Source organism: Amblyomma americanum, chromosome 3 (genome assembly GCF_052857255.1).
Source record: "Amblyomma americanum isolate KBUSLIRL-KWMA chromosome 3, ASM5285725v1, whole genome shotgun sequence".
NCBI classification, from domain to species: Eukaryota; Metazoa; Arthropoda; class Arachnida; order Ixodida; family Ixodidae; genus Amblyomma; species Amblyomma americanum.
The window spans coordinates 142,674,248-142,692,532 of record NC_135499.1 but is presented as its reverse complement, the minus strand read 5'-3'; the positions used below and the strand labels follow the sequence as shown (position 1 = coordinate 142,692,532).

The 18,285-nt window shown below is 46.2% G+C and overlaps 1 protein-coding gene across 1 annotated transcript in view; it reads left to right on the top strand.

Moving 5' to 3' along the window:
• The first annotated feature begins 390 nt into the window (after window positions 1–390).
• Window positions 391–18,285, top strand: part of LOC144123369 (neuropeptide receptor 15-like) — a 33,665-nt gene continuing 15,770 nt past the window's right edge. Inside the window, exons 1-2 of the mRNA XM_077656211.1 lie at window positions 391–696; window positions 4,676–5,336. Coding sequence (XP_077512337.1) covers window positions 4,924–5,336 — 413 coding nt within the window. The 5' untranslated portion in view covers window positions 391–696; window positions 4,676–4,923. The remainder of the gene's footprint in view (window positions 697–4,675; window positions 5,337–18,285) is intronic.

Sequence of the window (18,285 nt, the reverse complement as noted above, 5' to 3'; positions counted from 1 at the left end):
ACAACAACTCGTCAAAGACACAACGATGAGACAGGTAACAGGGAACGGGTGTGGAGGAGCAGCGCCTTTGGAGATGAGGCGCGTCATCACACGCGTCAGACAAGGCTACGGGCGAGAGTTTTGTGGGCGGCCACGATCGTACGGCGATAGAGAGAGAGAGAGAGAGAGAGAGAGAGAGAGAGAGAGAGAAGAAAAGAACGGGAAGAGAGAGAGAAAGAGTTAGGCAAGCGACGCGACGAGTATGGAGAGGACGGCTTCCCGAACAGGGAGAGAAAGAGGGAGAGAGTGCGTAATCTGAGGCACCTTCCTCCTCTCCCAGCGAGCGCAGCGACTCCAGAAGAGAAACCGCGGGTCTCGAACATTGGGCGCGAACACCAAGTGCGCCGGCTCAGTGCGACGGCGACCCGAGAGCGGGTCTCAGCGACCGCTCAGAGAGTGCGCGGCGCGCGAAGAGGCGACAAGTGCGCTCCCACCGGTGGCCTTTCAGGCAGAGAAAAGTTTCGCCTCAAGTTTTTGTGTTCTCTGAATTTAGCGAAGTCCGTTTGAGATTCTTCAAATCCAGTGTTTATTTTACTCCACGAAGAATAGCTGTCAGTGAAAGAAATCGTGAAACATCGATTCGTCCGGTAAAAACTTACGAGCGGAGTATGGTGGAAAGGTGCAGGTTGGAGGCTTCCACAGAACGTGGCCTTGCAGGTAAGGGCTTTTCCAGTGGCATATGAGGGAGTTTGCGAGGTGTGGCTTTTTTTATGGGACTTCTCATTTCTAATGGGAACTTTACCTTGGTCGGACAGATGTCAGATGGCAGAAAAATGTCATGTGTGTGGCACACGCCTCTAACCCTCAGTGTCTTGAGTTGTCTTCCGCGATAATCGTATTACCGCCAGGCATGTCGACATGTTGGCGAGCATACTGGTAAGCATAATTGGCGCACTTTAACTTAATAAGCATTGAAGTGTTGACCAGAAGTCATAAAAGAAACTCAGAAGAGTACCAGAACGGTTCAACGCTAAGGAATTAGACATAAAATAAGCTTTTTTCGCGGCTTTCGAGAAAGAGAACACTGATGTAGTTATAGGAGTTTCCATTTCGTGTTAACCATTTCGCAGGGCGTGCAATAATTTTTTTACAATCTTTGGTATTTCTAAAGAGAGAAAAAAAATGTTTTCCAGTACCTTTACCTTGAGTGTTCATAGCGTTAAAATGTATGAACTGCATACTTAAACAAAAAAATTACTAGTCATGTAGTCCTCGACCACGACCACTAGATTCTACAGTGTCTCGTTATTTTGGCGCCCTTTGATTCCATTACCTTGCTTCATCTAAGCTCTTCTGGTTGATTAAGCAGTTTGGTCCAAAATGAATCTTCTCGGGCTAAAACTTGCACTATCCAAATTCTAGTCACCTAAGCGTTAGAAAGCGAAATAATAAGAGACGCGCATAAAACAACATACGGGGCGGTGATTCCATTTTTGATAGCGTAAGGGCAGCTTATTAAAGAGTGTCATGGCTAATGTGTTGTGGTCTTCACAAAATGGCGTCAAATAACTTTTTTACAAGCATTTTCCCCAAGACAAAGCCAAACAGCAGTCTAGTAAAAAGCTTTCACCCGAGGGAAAGCGGAAACTGGGGATACGAAATGGGAGCTAAGCCCTCATGATTACCGCTCAGCCACCGCTTAGACAGCGTTAAAAATTAGCGCTGTCTATATCGAGTTGTGATCCTTTCTTGCATCTTCGTCTTGTTGAAGTCGAATTTTTGAGTCACAGTCAACCAGACAGCCGTTTTGATATTAGACATTGAGCCGCAGTTTCCTCAAAGTCAACTCTATTCTCCCTGTTTGAAGCTCAGTGACGAATGCATGCAGCTCTTAAAAGGTTTATTATTACTAAGACTAAGTGTTGTATTTTTCTTGGAGTTTTAAACAAGGCGTACTCACTGAAACAACTTTTATTTTAGAAACGTCCTCTGACAATGTCGAGAAGTTTTATGACTGTTAATTTATTCACAAATCCCAAATATATGCACTGTTATTCAAAATATATCTGCCTTTGACTGATGTGTTCTCGTAGTAAAAATTAGGTTTGGTCGTGTTTTCCCACATTGAAATGTTTTCACTGTTGCGTCTTGAGAATCGTTAGAACTAATAATAGTAATATAATTTTTTCTTATTTCGGGGACCTGCCATATGGTTTGAGATGAGACAGTGAATAATAGACTCATGCTGTTCCAGCTTTTCGTACGCCACTTGCCGCAGTGGGTTAGTGTTTGTAACGTTTGGCAATTGATCTAATTCGCGGGACTAAATCCCGGTCATGGTGGCCGCATTTCAGTGCAAACGAAATGCAATAATGCCTAAGTGTTGAGCGCTGTCATTGCAGGTTAAAGAAACCAATGTGGTCGAAATTAACGGAGCCCCTCACCATGCCACTTGTCGCATCGGGAGGTTAAACCTCACTTACCCAATTGCCTTTTGTATAGCCTCATGGGACCAGCAGGAGCTGACGCAGTATCAAGAGAAAAGCGGTGATTTTCTCTCACTCACGTTAAATTATATCAATATTTATTTATTTCACACGCTACCAGACCCTGTGACCACCAAGATAGGAGTGAATTAGTTACAGGTGTACATTCGACAACTGTAGTCGCCTAAATATTATACCTACAATGCAGTCATTTCTAAACAATAGCAATAAATACAAGAATAACGGATGTCAGGAGCAAATTCAATATTTCAAGCAACTGAGAAAATAATTCCTCACTACTCTTTGGGCACAAAACATGATTGGGTAGCTTAATACAATATCGGGCTGTTAGAACGAAGAAGAAATATTTCATGCAGTTCTTATAAAACCTTCCCAATTCTACATGCCTGAGGCTATTATTACGTATTACTCGGGAAATGTCTTTGACAAACTGTTCTTTGGCAAGGATGACTTGAATATTTCTGGTGCGGTAGAAAAGATTCAGTCGTTTCTGCTTAAGCCTTAGTTACTTGGAGGTACATGTTTGCTTTGTTATCAGCGGAAAACTGAATACCGTTTCTGAAAACGAAACAAGATGAATATGAGTGCCCGTCTTTGCACTTGTTGTGATTCCCTTACCTAATACTGAACGTTCGGATCGCGCACCCAACCGCCGTACTCTTACATTGAGTCTAGGAGGGTCTTTTAGGCACTAATTTTTTTCTCGATTCAAGAAAAATTTAGCGTTCGTCCTATGCAGTCTGATCTTTCGTTGTCGTTACGGCATACGTTTACAGAGTGGGATTTCCAACCCAATGTTTGAGGAAATAATCCAGGCTGAATATTTGTACTCGGCCAAATACGTCTCCTTCTAGAGGGTTCTCAAATACTAATCACTAATGCTTATGGGGTTTAGTCATGCAAACAGATTTATGCAGACTTTTTGACATTTGACTCACATCCCACGAGATATTAATCTAAGAGAAAAAATCATTAGACATTACTTTACTTGTGACGGATCTAACTGCGGTACCCAGTGGTACCCTGACTTTACATGTGATATGCTGGAGTTTTTCCTCTGGATATTTATAAATTTCTGGCGATCGGCAATGAAGGTTCCAATCAACTGAACAATAGAGCCATTGCTCAAGACAGATTTATCTTCCTGCGATTAACCAAGTCGAAGGGCTTTCTTGAAATCTAACACAATTACGTGAGTCCGTCCTTTTCGTTTGTTTATAACAAAAATCATAAACTGTTTCCGCCAGCGGTGTTATGGTAGACAATCCCTGAAAAGTAACTGATAAAAACTGTCGGATGTGCTTAAAATTATATGCTGTAGAAGCTTAAAAGATATCGATGTTAGGTATCGACGGTGGGTCGTTATTAAGAGTCCTGCTGGTAATTCACATCCCTAATTAATTTGGACTCATCAGGCACCGCCAAAGACGAAAATTATTTCTTAATGACAAAAAGAAAATCTCTTGCCGACCAATCTGCACTCTTTTTCCAAAATGAGTTAGGGATATCATCTGAACTGGCTGGTTTGGCTGTGTTCATTTTAAGCAACAAGCCCGTAATTTCTTCAAGAAACAATTTCAAAATTTTTACGTTGAAGATTGCGTAATAATACGGACTCTATTGACTAATTTCCATCCGTAATAACTGATTACCATTGCACTCTAGTAATAGAAATTTCGAACAAAAAAAAAGACAATATTTGTGTGATTTTTAATTATCATTTGTCTGGCAGGTTTAGCAGTACTAGGATCAGGGACAATAGAAAAGCACGTAATTGTCTAAATTCAAGCCTCATTAATGCGCGCTTTGTAGATGTGTATTAAGAGGAAATTCAAGAAAGACCTCGATGATATTGAGGAGAATCTCGCAGAGCTGCTTGAACGTGTGAGCTAAACGTTCGCCAGGATCCGACCTCTCAAACTTTTCTTTGTTTCGACAGCTGTACAAGAAGCACTAGCTGCTAATTTCATACGGAGAGTGTAGGTACTGCTGCTTTTACGTGGGACTTGGACGCGTTCAAAATCTGTACCCTAGATCACTTAACTATTCGGAGTTTTGATGGCAACATGTAATGCATGGAAGCACTCATCCATGTCTTCCATTCTATCGGACATAACATGCCATATATGTTGCAACTGTTTCAGGATACCGCAGTGACAGTTCCGATCGCCTATTCTACTGCTGTGCAGGTGATGACATTGCTGTCGCCGCTACCTGCTGCTAGATTACAAGGTCCCCCGCTACTCTGCCGACACACGCATCTTCTGGTCGCGGTCCATCACTGTGGATTAAGCGTCAACCACAGAAAACGCTCCGTCGACACCGAGAAATGCCGCTTCCGTTTCAAGGGCTGAACAGAGCAGGAGACGCCGAGATTTAAGGCCCCTTGATTACACGCCTTGCGTGCTCCTACATCGACGTGGCTCAAGCCGCCATCATGTCCCCCACCGAGAGCATGCTTCCGAGCGTGTTGTCGCCCACGCTCAGCACCAACGGCTCACTGCTGAGTGTGGCCGTGGCCGCTGAAGAGCCCGTGGCCTCGGCCGCCACCATCGCTACGCTGGCCTCCCTATTCGCCGCCATCGGCCTCTCGGGCGTCCTGGGCAACGCGTTCGTCGTTTGCGCGGTGCTGGGGGACCGCGACATGCGCAGCTCGGTGACCAATCTGTTCATCCTGAACCTGGCGGTGAGCGACCTGACCATCCTGCTGGCGTGTGTGCCGGACATCGTGCTGTTCATCCGTAACCGCGGCTGGGAGCTGGGCTTGGGCCTCTGCCGAACATTGCGCTTCGTTGAGGTCATGGCCCTGTACGCTTCCGTGATGACCCTCGTCAGCGTCTGTGTCGAGCGGTGAGTGCTGGTTCGCACGCAGAACCCCGCCAACTACTTCCCTCATACACAAAGCCAGGCTGAACATTGTCAGCATCCCGATTTGCGCCAGCTTTACTGTGTTCCCGGAAGTAATAAGATCATTATGCTGAATGCATCGCATTTGGAGCAAGAAAATTTTAAATGCGCAGCGTTTTAAGTCGTCTCCAGAGTTGCGACGTCACCACTCTAAAACAAAAAATAATTACTGGCTGAATGCTCTCTGAATCTATGCTCTGCTCGATGCTGATTGTGCCTTGTGGTTGAGAGTGTAATAGGAAAGGCAAAAAAGAAAAAGGAATTGGTTCATTCCATATTGTTAGTTCAGTACGTCGCCAAGCTACTGCAGCAGTATTTAAATGAAGGGGTTTAACTTTCAGAAACGATAAATCGGCTATGATATACGCTGTAGCGGAGGACACAGGTTAATATATACCACCTGGAGTTCTGTACCGTACGCTAACATTGCACAACATACTGGCGGTTTTGTACTTATCCTCCGTCGAAGTACAGCCGCTGCGGCAGGGATCGAACCAGCGATCTACTGATTAGAAGTCGAGCGCCATAGCGATTAAGTAACTGCGGTGGGCTGTTAAAAGATAATGATATAATTAAAAAACCCTGGTGTCATGTGTGAACTAGGTGTTCGACTGGTGTGGGCAAATTTTTTCGAGCTTATTCTCAGTTTGTTTTCAATTTACGAAAAACAAAAAAATACAGTCACTCGGGGTTTAAAGCGGCGAGTTGAAGTACCTATCTTCTTTTAACTATCTAAAGTGGTTAACAATTAAATGATGTAAGCTTTGGAAGCAATGCGTTAAGAAATAAAATATACTGTGTGTGGTATACAATATTGAGCGATACAGTTCGAGTTCTGTTCTTGCAATTCATGCCATTCCTTAGCAAGATGTTGCCTTATGCTTTGTGGAATGTCCTGCAGTGTATTGTTTAATTTTTACCCGCTCGATGCTTGCGCTGGTTTTCCTTGCATTTCTTGATCGCTGTGGAAGACTGCGTGCGCATTTGCGAGCATACTTGAGTTCAGGCAGGAAAAAATGATTTCGAAGATAAAGAGAACCTTTGTAGCGTACTGTACCTACTTTTCTTGACCTTTAACACACAGATTCAACGTTGACCTGAGTGAATAGTAATACAAGAAGGAAGATTTAATGATCCCTTCATTTTGTTCGAAAAAGCTTTCTATGCAGGAGGCATTTGCTTGGATTCCACCCCCCCCCCCCCCCCACATTACCCTCACTTTTATTTCTTCTGACCTCTCAGTATTTATTTCGAAATTGTAAATGCCTTGGCGGAAGGCCACAGCGAATGGAATTATACGACAACCGATTGGATGTACGCAGGCGCACAAGCCTTTTTTTATTTATTTATCCATCCATTACCCACAGCGCCAATTTGGCGTACAGTGAGGGGGGGGGGGGAATTGATGTTGATATATATAACATAACACATAAATGCAGGTAAGTGACAAAACAAAGAGAAATGCTGCACCGGTATCTATAAAATTATAGAAAATTATTACATACATCAACAGAGTACACATGTATATGCAGAACTAATGGTAACTAAAGCTGCAACTGAGCAGTTCACTCCCCCCCCCCAAAAAAAAAAAAGAAAAAAGAAAAACGCTTTAAACGGAAATAAAAAGCGCCAACGCAGCGCACACGCAAATGCACAAGTAGTGAAACATAAAAGCTTCTAATGTGTATTTCATGCTAGTATTTTGCGGAAACATGAGAACAAAGTGGAATAAACTGTGAAACACACGGATTCGTACAGTAGTATACAAGGAAGTTCTTCGATCTTCATGACTGGGTATTTGTTTGCTCCTCAAAGCGAGCTTATAGCTTATTTCGGCATTTAGTAACAATAGGTCGAGTACTACTCTTACTAGGGTCTTGCATGCCTAATGCTTCCATGCAGCTGCAAAGAGATCGATGCCTGGCAGTCATGATTTGATAACAAGATTGCTTTTCATTCTATAAGAGCAGTTAGTCGTAATTACAAGTTAATCCAATCTTTATGCGGCCAATCTTCTTCCTTCATTATTTCACGCGCTGTACACTTTCACCCAGAAAATCGCATCAGTTTGGCTCGCTGTGCTGAGGAAGCGGGCGCTGAGCATCTGTCGTCTTAATGAACCCAGGGACACATCCGACGCTATCTCAGTAAAACATGGTGGCGACAGCGGTATTAGCAAAGAGGACGTTGAAATCCCGCCATCCTCGAGACATCACCGGCGTACGTAAGGCCACTCATTCATTATGTGGACAGATGGCGAGTGCAAGCATAAAAAAAAACAAGTGAAGAAAGAAGTATCCCTATCCAGATTAGTTTTTAACTTGCGACGAGAAACCCAAGTCCCCTGAGGATGGATCAGAGGTGAGCAAGGCACGACGCCGTTACATTTCCATTAACTTGACTGTTACGCTGCCTTTCCAATTTTAGCGACAAAGGCCGTTCCTCATTGGCGAGATTTCTTGGATTACCCTTGCAGCTTCTCAGACGTAACAACAGCTCTTGCGTAATGAATACATCGCGGGTATCGCCCTCGTTCTAAGTAAAGAGGAAATGAAGTTCGTAAAAGGTAACGAGCTTAAGCATGAGATGTTTCAGTTTGCTAAGCTGCACTGGGGAAACATTACGAAGTTATGACAGAAAGAGCGTATAATGAAGAGGAAGAAAGTAATACTAGCTCTCACGCGACTGAAAATGTTATTGTACTATCACAAAGTGTCGCGCCAGCCTGATGAACTCGGGGGAAGCAACGCGGTACCTGGGAAGTCTTCCCTACTTGCGCCAGCCGGTAAAATCATCCAATAATCCGGTGCTTTATGGGGGCGCTCGTGAAATCTGTAAAAGGCAGCACATAGCGGTGATCTTCTGCTAAAATAATATTATAACTGCGATGTCAGTACTAGTCACGCATGTGGGAGCAGACGCCGCACTAGATTGGGAGCGCAAGAAGGAATGGGTAGAATTTTCTCGCTACTGGAGTCCCTCCCTAACCACTCAATCATTGGTGTTGTCGAGGCCGCGCGTGTTACCAAAGACTTCGTTAAGTGATTGGCTGACCCACGTGGGGGCAGAAGAAAAGTTCTTTACGCGACAGGACGGCAAGAATAAGACCGAGAAGCTTGCTCGTTATCGGGGAGTGTGACAGCGGAAGAAAACCTGGGTTTGGATACGCACCACTGTTGGAAGACTCATGCACATGCTGGAGTACAGGCGTCAGCACCACGAGAAATGACCATGACCTGTTGAGTGCGGCTACACAAAAGAAGAGTACTTCCATATTTTTACTGATTACTGCACATCGTTGAATAGACAGGTTTATGTTATTGTAGCTGACAAAGGGTCTTTGAAATAGAGGTTTACATTAATATAAATAAGGTTTATAGGCTTAAAGGTTTATAAGATTTAAATGTTTGTTTAAAGGCCTAGGGGGCGGGGGGGCAGCTGGCAAAGGACAGGGTTAATTGGAAAGACATGAGAGAGGCCTTTGCCCGGCATTAGGTGTAGTCAAGCTGATGATGATGGCGATGATGATGATTATGAACATGTATATGCAGGCTGTGTGGGTGAAGTATATGGCCTTTTACTGTCCACTTTGGGCATATTCAAGCAAAATCGAAAGGTGATAAACTTACTGAATTTGCCGGGAAATAATTTATCGTCACATTTTTGTCGACAAGAAACAAAGATATCTGCAATGTATATAAAACACTTGGTGGCTCGATCCAACGTTTTTTGCAGCCATAGGCAACCCTTGTAGCCTTATTGATCCACTTTTTACTTTGTTGGCTCCTTAGAAAACGTTCGTTACGCGTAAGGCGATGATGGGCTCATAGTGGTTGGATATTCATAGTCGCGTACGGCCGAGTCGCGACCAGTTTCCAATCCAATCTGTTTTTTTTTTATTATGACACCATGGTTTTGTGTGTGCACAGAAGGGCGGAGAAAAACTACAGAGAATGTTTACTGCATCCTCATCAGTGCAAAAACACTGATTTGTGCTACGTAGAAGACGAAGATGAGCGGGCAATGCCGCGGGACCGAGCGCTCGCGCTAGGCCAGCTGTGAACTCACAAGAGACGATTTAGCTTGGGTCAGAACCACTGGATTACTACCACCTAGAAGGCGACGATCAGCCGGCAGTGCCGCGGGAGGATGGGTTCATGGCTCAGGTGATTTTCTTTTTTTTTTCAGATTCCTCTATATTTATGAACCGCTTGATATAAACCCGGATAAGTTTTTTTCTTTTTGGATCTGCACCAAACCCTGGCCAATCCCCCACCGTTGAGCAATTGACTTGAGCAAATACAACCCAATTGACTTGAGCAAATACAAACAATATAGTTCAGGCACTCTTTTCTGCACCGTAAAGGCCGGAGGTGTACTTAAAGAAGAAAATATTGTACGTAACCACGCATGGCTTTTCAGTGAAAGAAGGCGGCCTCTACAGCCGTCGACTGCCGACGGTAAATAAAAAGCAGCTAGCTTGTTCGCACAACACGGCGTTTTACATTTATCTTGAGGAAAAGGGAACGGAGAGGAAAATTTGTACCGTGCACTCACTCGCGGCTCAATGCTCCCTTCGTGCCGGGCTGAACAAAGACGGTGACGACTTGCCGTCTGCAACATCGCTGAATGCAAATTGGTGCTGTGATCGGACGGTTGTGCAGACGGTAATTTACGTTTTTTCATTCATTTTATGCAGACACTGCAAATAAATTAAAGGGATGAGCTAAAAAAATCTTATTACTGTGTTTCTCTTGATATATGCGTTGGGAGACTTCACAGACGAAGTTTTCATAGGTTCGCTATGGTACGAAGCGCACGCATGCCCATTGACGCCATAAGACTAACTTGCAAGCTAAGTCGCGAGCTCAATGATCCAGAGTCACACCACCACGGCTATCGAGAACCGTAAGGGGCACCAAAAAACCACCTCTGGCATCTAAAACGCTTCGATGTAGCAGCGCGTCGCTGGCGACTGACCATCCGTGCACGTGAGTGGTTTCACACTTGCAGACATTACACACGATCATGATGCAGGATGCTTCAACAGCTAATAGATAGCTCTAGAATAGGAAATGCAGGTTTGCGCGCAGTGAACGCAAGTATTTTGCGGGTCATTCTGCTTTATGTTACATCATTCGATATACGCAGACGAGATAACTCAGTGATAGTGGCGCCATCCAGTTTGAATGAAGAGAACAATTTCTGCAACAAACCGGTGCTCGTTAGGCCTAGAAGCTACCGAATCGTCCAACGAAATAAAAAGCAGGCCAAATTTATTGTCCATCTAATGGGATATAGGCAAGACAAGACGAAGCGAAAGTCCCGTACCTTGTTTATATAATGTTCACGGGCCGAAAAACGCAGTAACATGAACGAGTTCACTTCGAAGCGAGAAGCGACACTTCAGAGCGCGCCGCCATGTTGGCTGTCGAGCATCTGCTGCGTACGCTGTGTTGACGTCACCGTCCGGTTTCTTCGACCCTTTTCGCTGCATCCGAACCACCACATCTGCTTCCGGCGTTTCGACAAATAAGGCGTGCCCGTTGCGGCGGATTATGACGCTTTTTATTATGACACAAAGTCGGAATACAGACCCTGGATCGATAAGCAGTACAAGCAAATGGAACCGGTCAAAATGAGGCTGCGTCTCCCATTATGAAAATGTGCAGTTTGCGGAAACTGGGCCCATATCTATGCACATTCAAGCTGTTAACAAGTGTGAAAATTTGTGTTTCAAGTAGCACAAGTACTGAGCTAGTAGGTGATGAAAAGCGCGTTCTAGGATTGCATTTTGTAAACAACGGTCTCTTAGCCAAAAAATGGTACCACCGCTTCCTTGCAGGAGGTGCAATTTGAAGCGCGTTTGCTTGTCAAACATCTTGTCGGATTTCTGTGCCAGTTGTTAACGAAACGTCTCCCTGATAACTCGAGATACGAGGAATATTTTTTCCAACATCTGGAAAGGCTATAAATTAAAAAAGACGCTCAATGTCAAAAAGTGTTTACGTACAGTGTGAAGGTATATCTATGACCTAGTTTTCCATATCATCACTTTGCCAATTGAGTCATTGGTCGGGGCAGTGCACCAGGTTTCCAATACCATCTGAAGACAATGCTGCCGCCTGTGTTGTATGGCATGGCATGACGGTGTCCTGAGGTTTCTCGTTTTAGATTACGGTAACCAAGGTCGTTTGCCACAAATCCTGCATATGACTGACCTCGATAGTTTTGAAACTCATCAGATAATAGAGAAACGCTTAACCTGTGCTTCCTGGAAGCTACTTAATTCAATCAATGCAAAAGTTATCCTGCCACAGACATCATCTTGGCCCACGTGCCGTAAAGTTTGTTGTTCGTTCGCTAAATTTTCTGCACCATTCTCTCATACTGCCGTCACTGATACAGTTCCTACCATACACAGGGTTCATTATACGATGCATTTATGGTGTTACACGCTCCTTCGCGCCCAAAAATGGAACAACGCAACTGAACTCTCACTTGGCCGCATTAGCCATTTTCAAGGATACGTTGACGCGCTCAGATCGAAGCTCCATTCGACGCATTTATTTCAACAGGGGTCTTATTGATGGCGCATGAGATGCTGTTTGCTCACACGTAACTCTCATCTTAATGTCATTTATCATGCCTTGCGGCGGCGTCATTACAGGTTGGAAAAACTATTCCTCGTAAGTTATTCCAGAAGGCCTCTCCATTGTAAAGAATTTTTCTAGCATAGTGACATCTCGAAGGTTGCGTATTCAGAAACAAGCTACCCATCGTCCTTGGGAGTTATGGGCAATATTTATATTTGCGTTTCTATTGTTTTTTTTCGATGACAAGTTATTTCGCTTTACTATCGTTTGCTTCGACTGCTGTGGCAGTAGTTTGGCCCGTGTGGACCTGGTTCTATTTTTCTTGACAACCACATTATTAGGATGCAGAAAAAAAGCAGGTGACTCCTTTGGGTGAACTTGGCATATTGGACATCACAAAAAAACTTGAGCGAAGCTAAGGCCCTCCTACGCCCGATATCAGGAGCGGAAGGAAGAAAAAGAGAAGCTCATTTATGTGGTTCGTATGTGCAGTCATCTCTTTTGACATTGAAATTATACTACTCGCTCTAAAAAAAATCTCTGTTTTCTAGCTAGCCCGACGCTCCCCCCCCCCTGTCTCTCTCTCTCTCTCTCTCTCTCTCTCTCTCTCTCTCTCTCTCTCTCTCTCTCTCTCTCTCTCTCTCTCTCTCGTTTTTTACTTTTGCGCACCATGAACAAGCGTTTCTCTCCCAAGACACCAACCTCTGATGGGAAATGAAGAGGAAGAATATGAGCTCATCGAAGCAGCGAAGAAGAAGCTGAAAAGAAGCGCAGCCATTGTGTGCGCCGTAGGCCTGCAGCCTTCCGGGGAAGCCGTGTCAGTCGCTAAAGAGTTGCCGGCAAGTTTTGGAGCAGTGTGTAAGATGTCTGGAAGAAATCAGCGGAACTTGCTCGGTGACGTACAAGGCAGTGCCTCAAGTTCAACTAAACCGGCTTCGAGCGGTTCCAGCGGGGTGCCTCCGGAATCGCGGATGTTCACCGAGGATCGTCTGCCTCATAATCCTGGTAAGCCAGGACTAGCGGCCGGTCAGAAAGTTTCCGATGTCGATACTACGCCATTCATAGGTCAGGAGGGTGTCTCATCTTTGCGAAAGAGAGATGAGCAGCGCTTGAAAGACTCGGAAGAAATTGAGAGGATATTTAAGCAAAGACGACAGAGTCTGCCAAGCACAGTGTCTCAGAGCGAAGCCGGTTTACAAAGGAATGCCACATCTGAAGGGAACCCGTCATCTTGCCGAGATCTTATCCCTGTAGAGGAAGATATGTCTGTGTGTAGAGCAGCAGAGTCTGAGATTGTGGAGAGTATAGCATCTGAGATCGCGGAGCCCGCTAAGGACACGTCGATCACCCCCGACAGGAGGTCAGAAGCAAAAATGCTGCCATATGTGCGGAAACGTCCTTCAACAGCAGCCTTTGCTACAACTACGCACAAGAAAACCACACATGCGGGACCTTCTGCTGACAAAATAACGCCTAATGATCAAATGCAACAAAAATCCACTGATATGAGTTCTCCCGCAGAGATACCAGCACGCGAACATTCTTTAAATTTTGAAACGCCTGTCGATACAAAAGAACAACGAATACAGTCGACCTCAGAATCCCTAACCACGAAGAAATCTGAAGGAATATCTCAAGAGCCCCACCCGCGCGAACCGATGGCGGACAGAAATGCTGGACTACGCAACGCCCCTCCGGCCTCTGAGCATGAGCCGTCAGCGGCAACGGCTCGCAGTCCGTCCTTTGCTACCGGTTACTCGGCCTCACCAACGCAGCAGTCCACTTCAAGAATGCCGACGGCACCTTCTGGAGACGAAGGCTCTCCCAGAGCCGCCAGTGACGCCCGGACGGTCTTGAGGGATCCCACTGGCCTGGCTGCTCCACACGGCATGTACCTGAAAACGACGCCTGGAGTCTTCCAGCAAAATGACGCTAGTTTTCTTGGAGGTGGTATTTCAACAACCGGGGAGTCAAGCGCTGCGGGTGACAGCTCGTCAGTGTCGAGTGCAACGACAGAGAGCACGCGGCCTTCGCTTGCCGCGGTTAAGAAACGAATGAAAAACGTTCCTCCGGGCTTACAGGTCAGCCCCGGTCACTTACCCAAGAAAAACAGCGCATACGCTCCTAGCACCGCAGTGGGAGCTTTAGCCTCCCCGTCTGCTACACCAATTGGACGCGTATATCAGACAGCGAATCTTAGTAGTCAGGTTCCAAAAACTAGCTTGCCTCTGAGTATTCCTAAAAGCAGATCGGCGATTGATTTTGCAAAGGAAAAGGCGGAAGCGGACAAGAGGGACAGGTCACCGAGGCAAGAAGGCTCATCGTACACATGCAGGCGAGGCACACTCGAAAGGAGGAGTTCCACGGCTACAACTCCGCCAGATCAATCTCCCGTTGTTGTTCGTAGTCGTCAAAGGAATCGTACCATTGACGATCGTCCACGGATGGGCAGGGAGCAGGGTTTCTATCTTTTAGCCGTATGCATTGCCATTGGTCTAGCGCTGGGACTGTGTTATGTATTCTGGCCCTCTCTGACGCTCTCTACTAAGCCGAGAAACTATACGGCGAAGAGGAGATCCAGTGAAACATGCGATACTATGAACTGCGCTCGTTATTCCCGGCGCCTGAGCGACCTTCTCTCCTGGGCTGACATAAGTCCGTGCGACGATTTCTATGCCTTCGTATGCAGCCGCTGGTCAAGCCGGTTAGCTTCTGCTGCGAGTTATTATGCCACCTCGACGAACGACGATTTCGTCAGTTTCCTCGAAGAAAAAATTCACAGCTGGTTACAAGATGCACCTCAAAGTACCAAAGTATTTGAGCCTCTGAAGAATCTCCACGACGAATGCATGAACGTTAGGCGCATCGACTATGATGGCTGGCACGCACTCAAGGATATGATGCTTCTCTTCTCTCTAGAAAGTTTCCCTTTCAGTATGCCTCTGAGAAATATTTCTGTATGGGCGACGGCTGCTAAGGTCCTGCGTACTACTGGTACTATGGCGTTGCTGAGTGTCAATGTAGCGTCGCATCCGCTGAGGGCGAACAGAGATGTCATGTCGCTCGGACCGCCAGAACTGCTGTCTGCTAAGAGTTCCCTCGACAGCAATGAGGTGGCTCGCTTTTATACGGAAGCGCTATTTTCGGCCATTAAAATAATGACGAAGGAGTACATGCGACCAGCAGACGTTCTCTCCGCAGCCAGATTCGCCAGCAACATTGAGACGCTTGCTGCGGGGACGCGTGAAGGAGGCCCTGCAAAACTCTTTTCTCTCGACTCGCGCTTGGACCTGCGGAACTTTACCAGCGAGCTACTTCGAGGACAAAAAGTGTCTTTTTTCGATGGTATGAGGTCAGACGTCTTAATCTGGCCATCGAATACGACGCGCGCCGTTTTAGACCTCGTCGCCGAAACTAAACCCCACACAGTCCTGAATTACCTGGTTGTTCGACTCATGATTCAAGTTTCTCCGTTCATGCCTTATTCGAAACTGCTAGACTTACTCACCATCTTCGTCTATGGCAAGACCAGGACGGCGCCGTCTCGGTGGCGGCTTTGCGTTCGTGTAGTCGAGAGAGCCCTCTATCCGCTCGCTTATGCTTCCGTATTTGCCCAGCCATTTCTCCGCAAATATATGCCCAGACTCGTCGAATTTGTCAACGGAGCCGTTGCTGAGTTCAATCTTGAAATCGAGCAATCACAACTGCTCGACCAACAGTCAAAGGCAGTTATTCGCGATACCATTTCGACGAGCGCCATCAGAGTGATTGGCCCAAGCTGGACCAATGACAACACGTCAGTCAGCGAGTACGCCGACAAGCTTCCTAACATCAGAACCATGCGATGGGGTCTGGGAACCTACACTGCGTACCACGAGTACACCTTCTTGTACGCCCTGTCACGCAACTCGCGGGAACATTGGGGCCGCACCATGTTCAGCACAGACTGCTGGTATGAACCGAACCCAAGGACTGTGTACGTCCCTTTGCTCGCCTTCAATGCAACGCAAGCGTTGAGCGAAGACAATGTGGACGCATTCCAGCTGTCGCGGTTGGGACCTCGGCTGATCCGTTGCCTGTTCGACATGCTACTGGACGAGGCCAACGCAACGAACGGTCCCGCGCACTGGCTCACCGATGCCACATGGACCAAGTTAAGTGCAGCCGAGGCATGCCTCGGTGGTCGACGAGATTACTTCCGGTTCGGACGTTTCCGGGACGTTCTGGCTGCACGCGTCGCCTTCAGAGCCTTCCTGAAGAGTGTTGGTACCGAAGGAGAGCTAGTTCTGCAGCTTGACAACGGTCGCGTAATGTCCAGCGCGCAGGCTTTCTTCGCATACCTGATGGTGCAGAGCTGCAGCAACAGTGACGGCCTCGACCGCTGGAGGCGCACGGCTGCCGGCAACGACTGGGGGGCGGCTCTGCAGAATAGCGAAGACTTCCGTCGTGCGTACAACTGTTCGTCAACGTCTGGCGTAAATTCGCCGCCAGAGTGCGCTACGTGAAGAACACTTGCAGCCCTTATAATTGTGTCATTTGTTTTGCCTTCCTCGAATTTAACTTTTTGGGCTATCTTGTCGACGGGAACTCTGTCGAGACAGTGCAGTATTAGTTTTATGCCTGTTGCCTACAAGCAAGTGAGGTACCTGACTTTGGTTGGTTTGCGACAAATTATTTTTTATATTAGTTATACAGAAGCGTTTAAGGCGATGCTGTTTAACGTTGCTTGAGCGCTGTTCTCGCGAGTGTTTGGAATGTGGGCCGACTTTGCTGACAGACATTGGAACTGCGGACTGCAGTGGGAAATGAGGCGTTCACTGACTTGCTCTCGCTGGTCGTGTATGATTGCGTTGCTGGCGTGATTTCTATTCAACCGAAAGTAATTGAAGCGTTTTCAGAAAATAGTGCATATTTTCCAGTGCTAATACGTTTATGTTGTCCTGCTGTTGAAATAACACCACCTTAATTTCCTTGCACGGTATAGTTCAATGTATTAGACGCGGAATGACAAAAAATGACGAACGCTGCAGCAACGTTTGCGCAGTTTTGATAAGTGGTCGAATATGCGTAGGTTCAACAAAGAAAGATCATCAGAAAATATAAGATGCTAGACTTTTCTGCCTTCCTGAAGCATTAAATAAACAATGTGCGCGTTAACTGTAGAACCAGTAAACGGTTTCCCGTAACCAATGATATTAAAATAAAGCGCTTTAATTCGTACTCATAATCATCGTCATTGAAGCACACTGTACCCTGGGAATATTTTACGATCTGTTTTTATTTTCATAGCGACACGAAGACCGTGAAGTTTCTTTCGCCACCGCAAACCACCAGAGCGAAAAATGTGTCAAGTTGGCACGCGGGGCATTTATAAGCCAGGGAGCGTATTTTATAAGCTGTCCATTTTCCGTTGTCTTTTTGGCGTTCATTCGGTCCCCTGTCAGCGATCACTCAGATATACCCGCAGTTTTCATGCGTCTGAGGCGAGCTACCCAGCCATTGGGTGGTAGGAGACCGGACTGAAATTGGCTGAAATTAGATGGATTATGCAACCAATAGTGAGGTGCATCGCAACCCTCTGTCAACAGCAGGCGACCAAACCTGATCACTGGCTGCCATCGGCTGCGATATTGAGGTAATTGTGAGGTCCGGTTGCCAACCACCCAATGGCAGGGTCCCTTGCTGCAGATGCTTGAAAGCCGCGGGTATATCCGAGTGACCACTGACAGAGGACAGAATGGGCACGAAATGGGCTACGCAAAATGGACAGCCTATAGAATACGGCCGCAGAACGCCGTTTCTTTTCAATGTTGCTCAAGTGGGGAGCCATTATAACTTACACAACACCTTTTCCTGTGCTCGAACTGCGTTTTGCAGTAACCTTGACACTTCCGTAATGACTATGTGCAGATAGAACGAAGCTCGTGCCTAGTTGTTATTGCCTCCTGAGTACTATCGCTACACTCTGTGAAGGATAATGTCCGGATCTAATTCCTTTTGGCTGTCGTTTCGTCTTTTTTACTTTTATTTATAAGTACCGTTTTCTTAAAACAAGACCATGACAGGTGGAAACACGTTTGTAGTCATCATCATCATCATCATCAGCCTGACTACACCCACTGCAGGGCAAAGGCCTCTCCCGTGTCTCTCCAATTAACCCTATCATTTGCCAGCTGCATCCACCCTTTGCCTGCAAACTTCTTAATCTCATCCGCCCACCTAACTTTCTGCCGCGCCCTGCTACGCTTGCCTTGAAATCAACGAGCAGATCAGCCCTCAGAAATTCACAAATTATT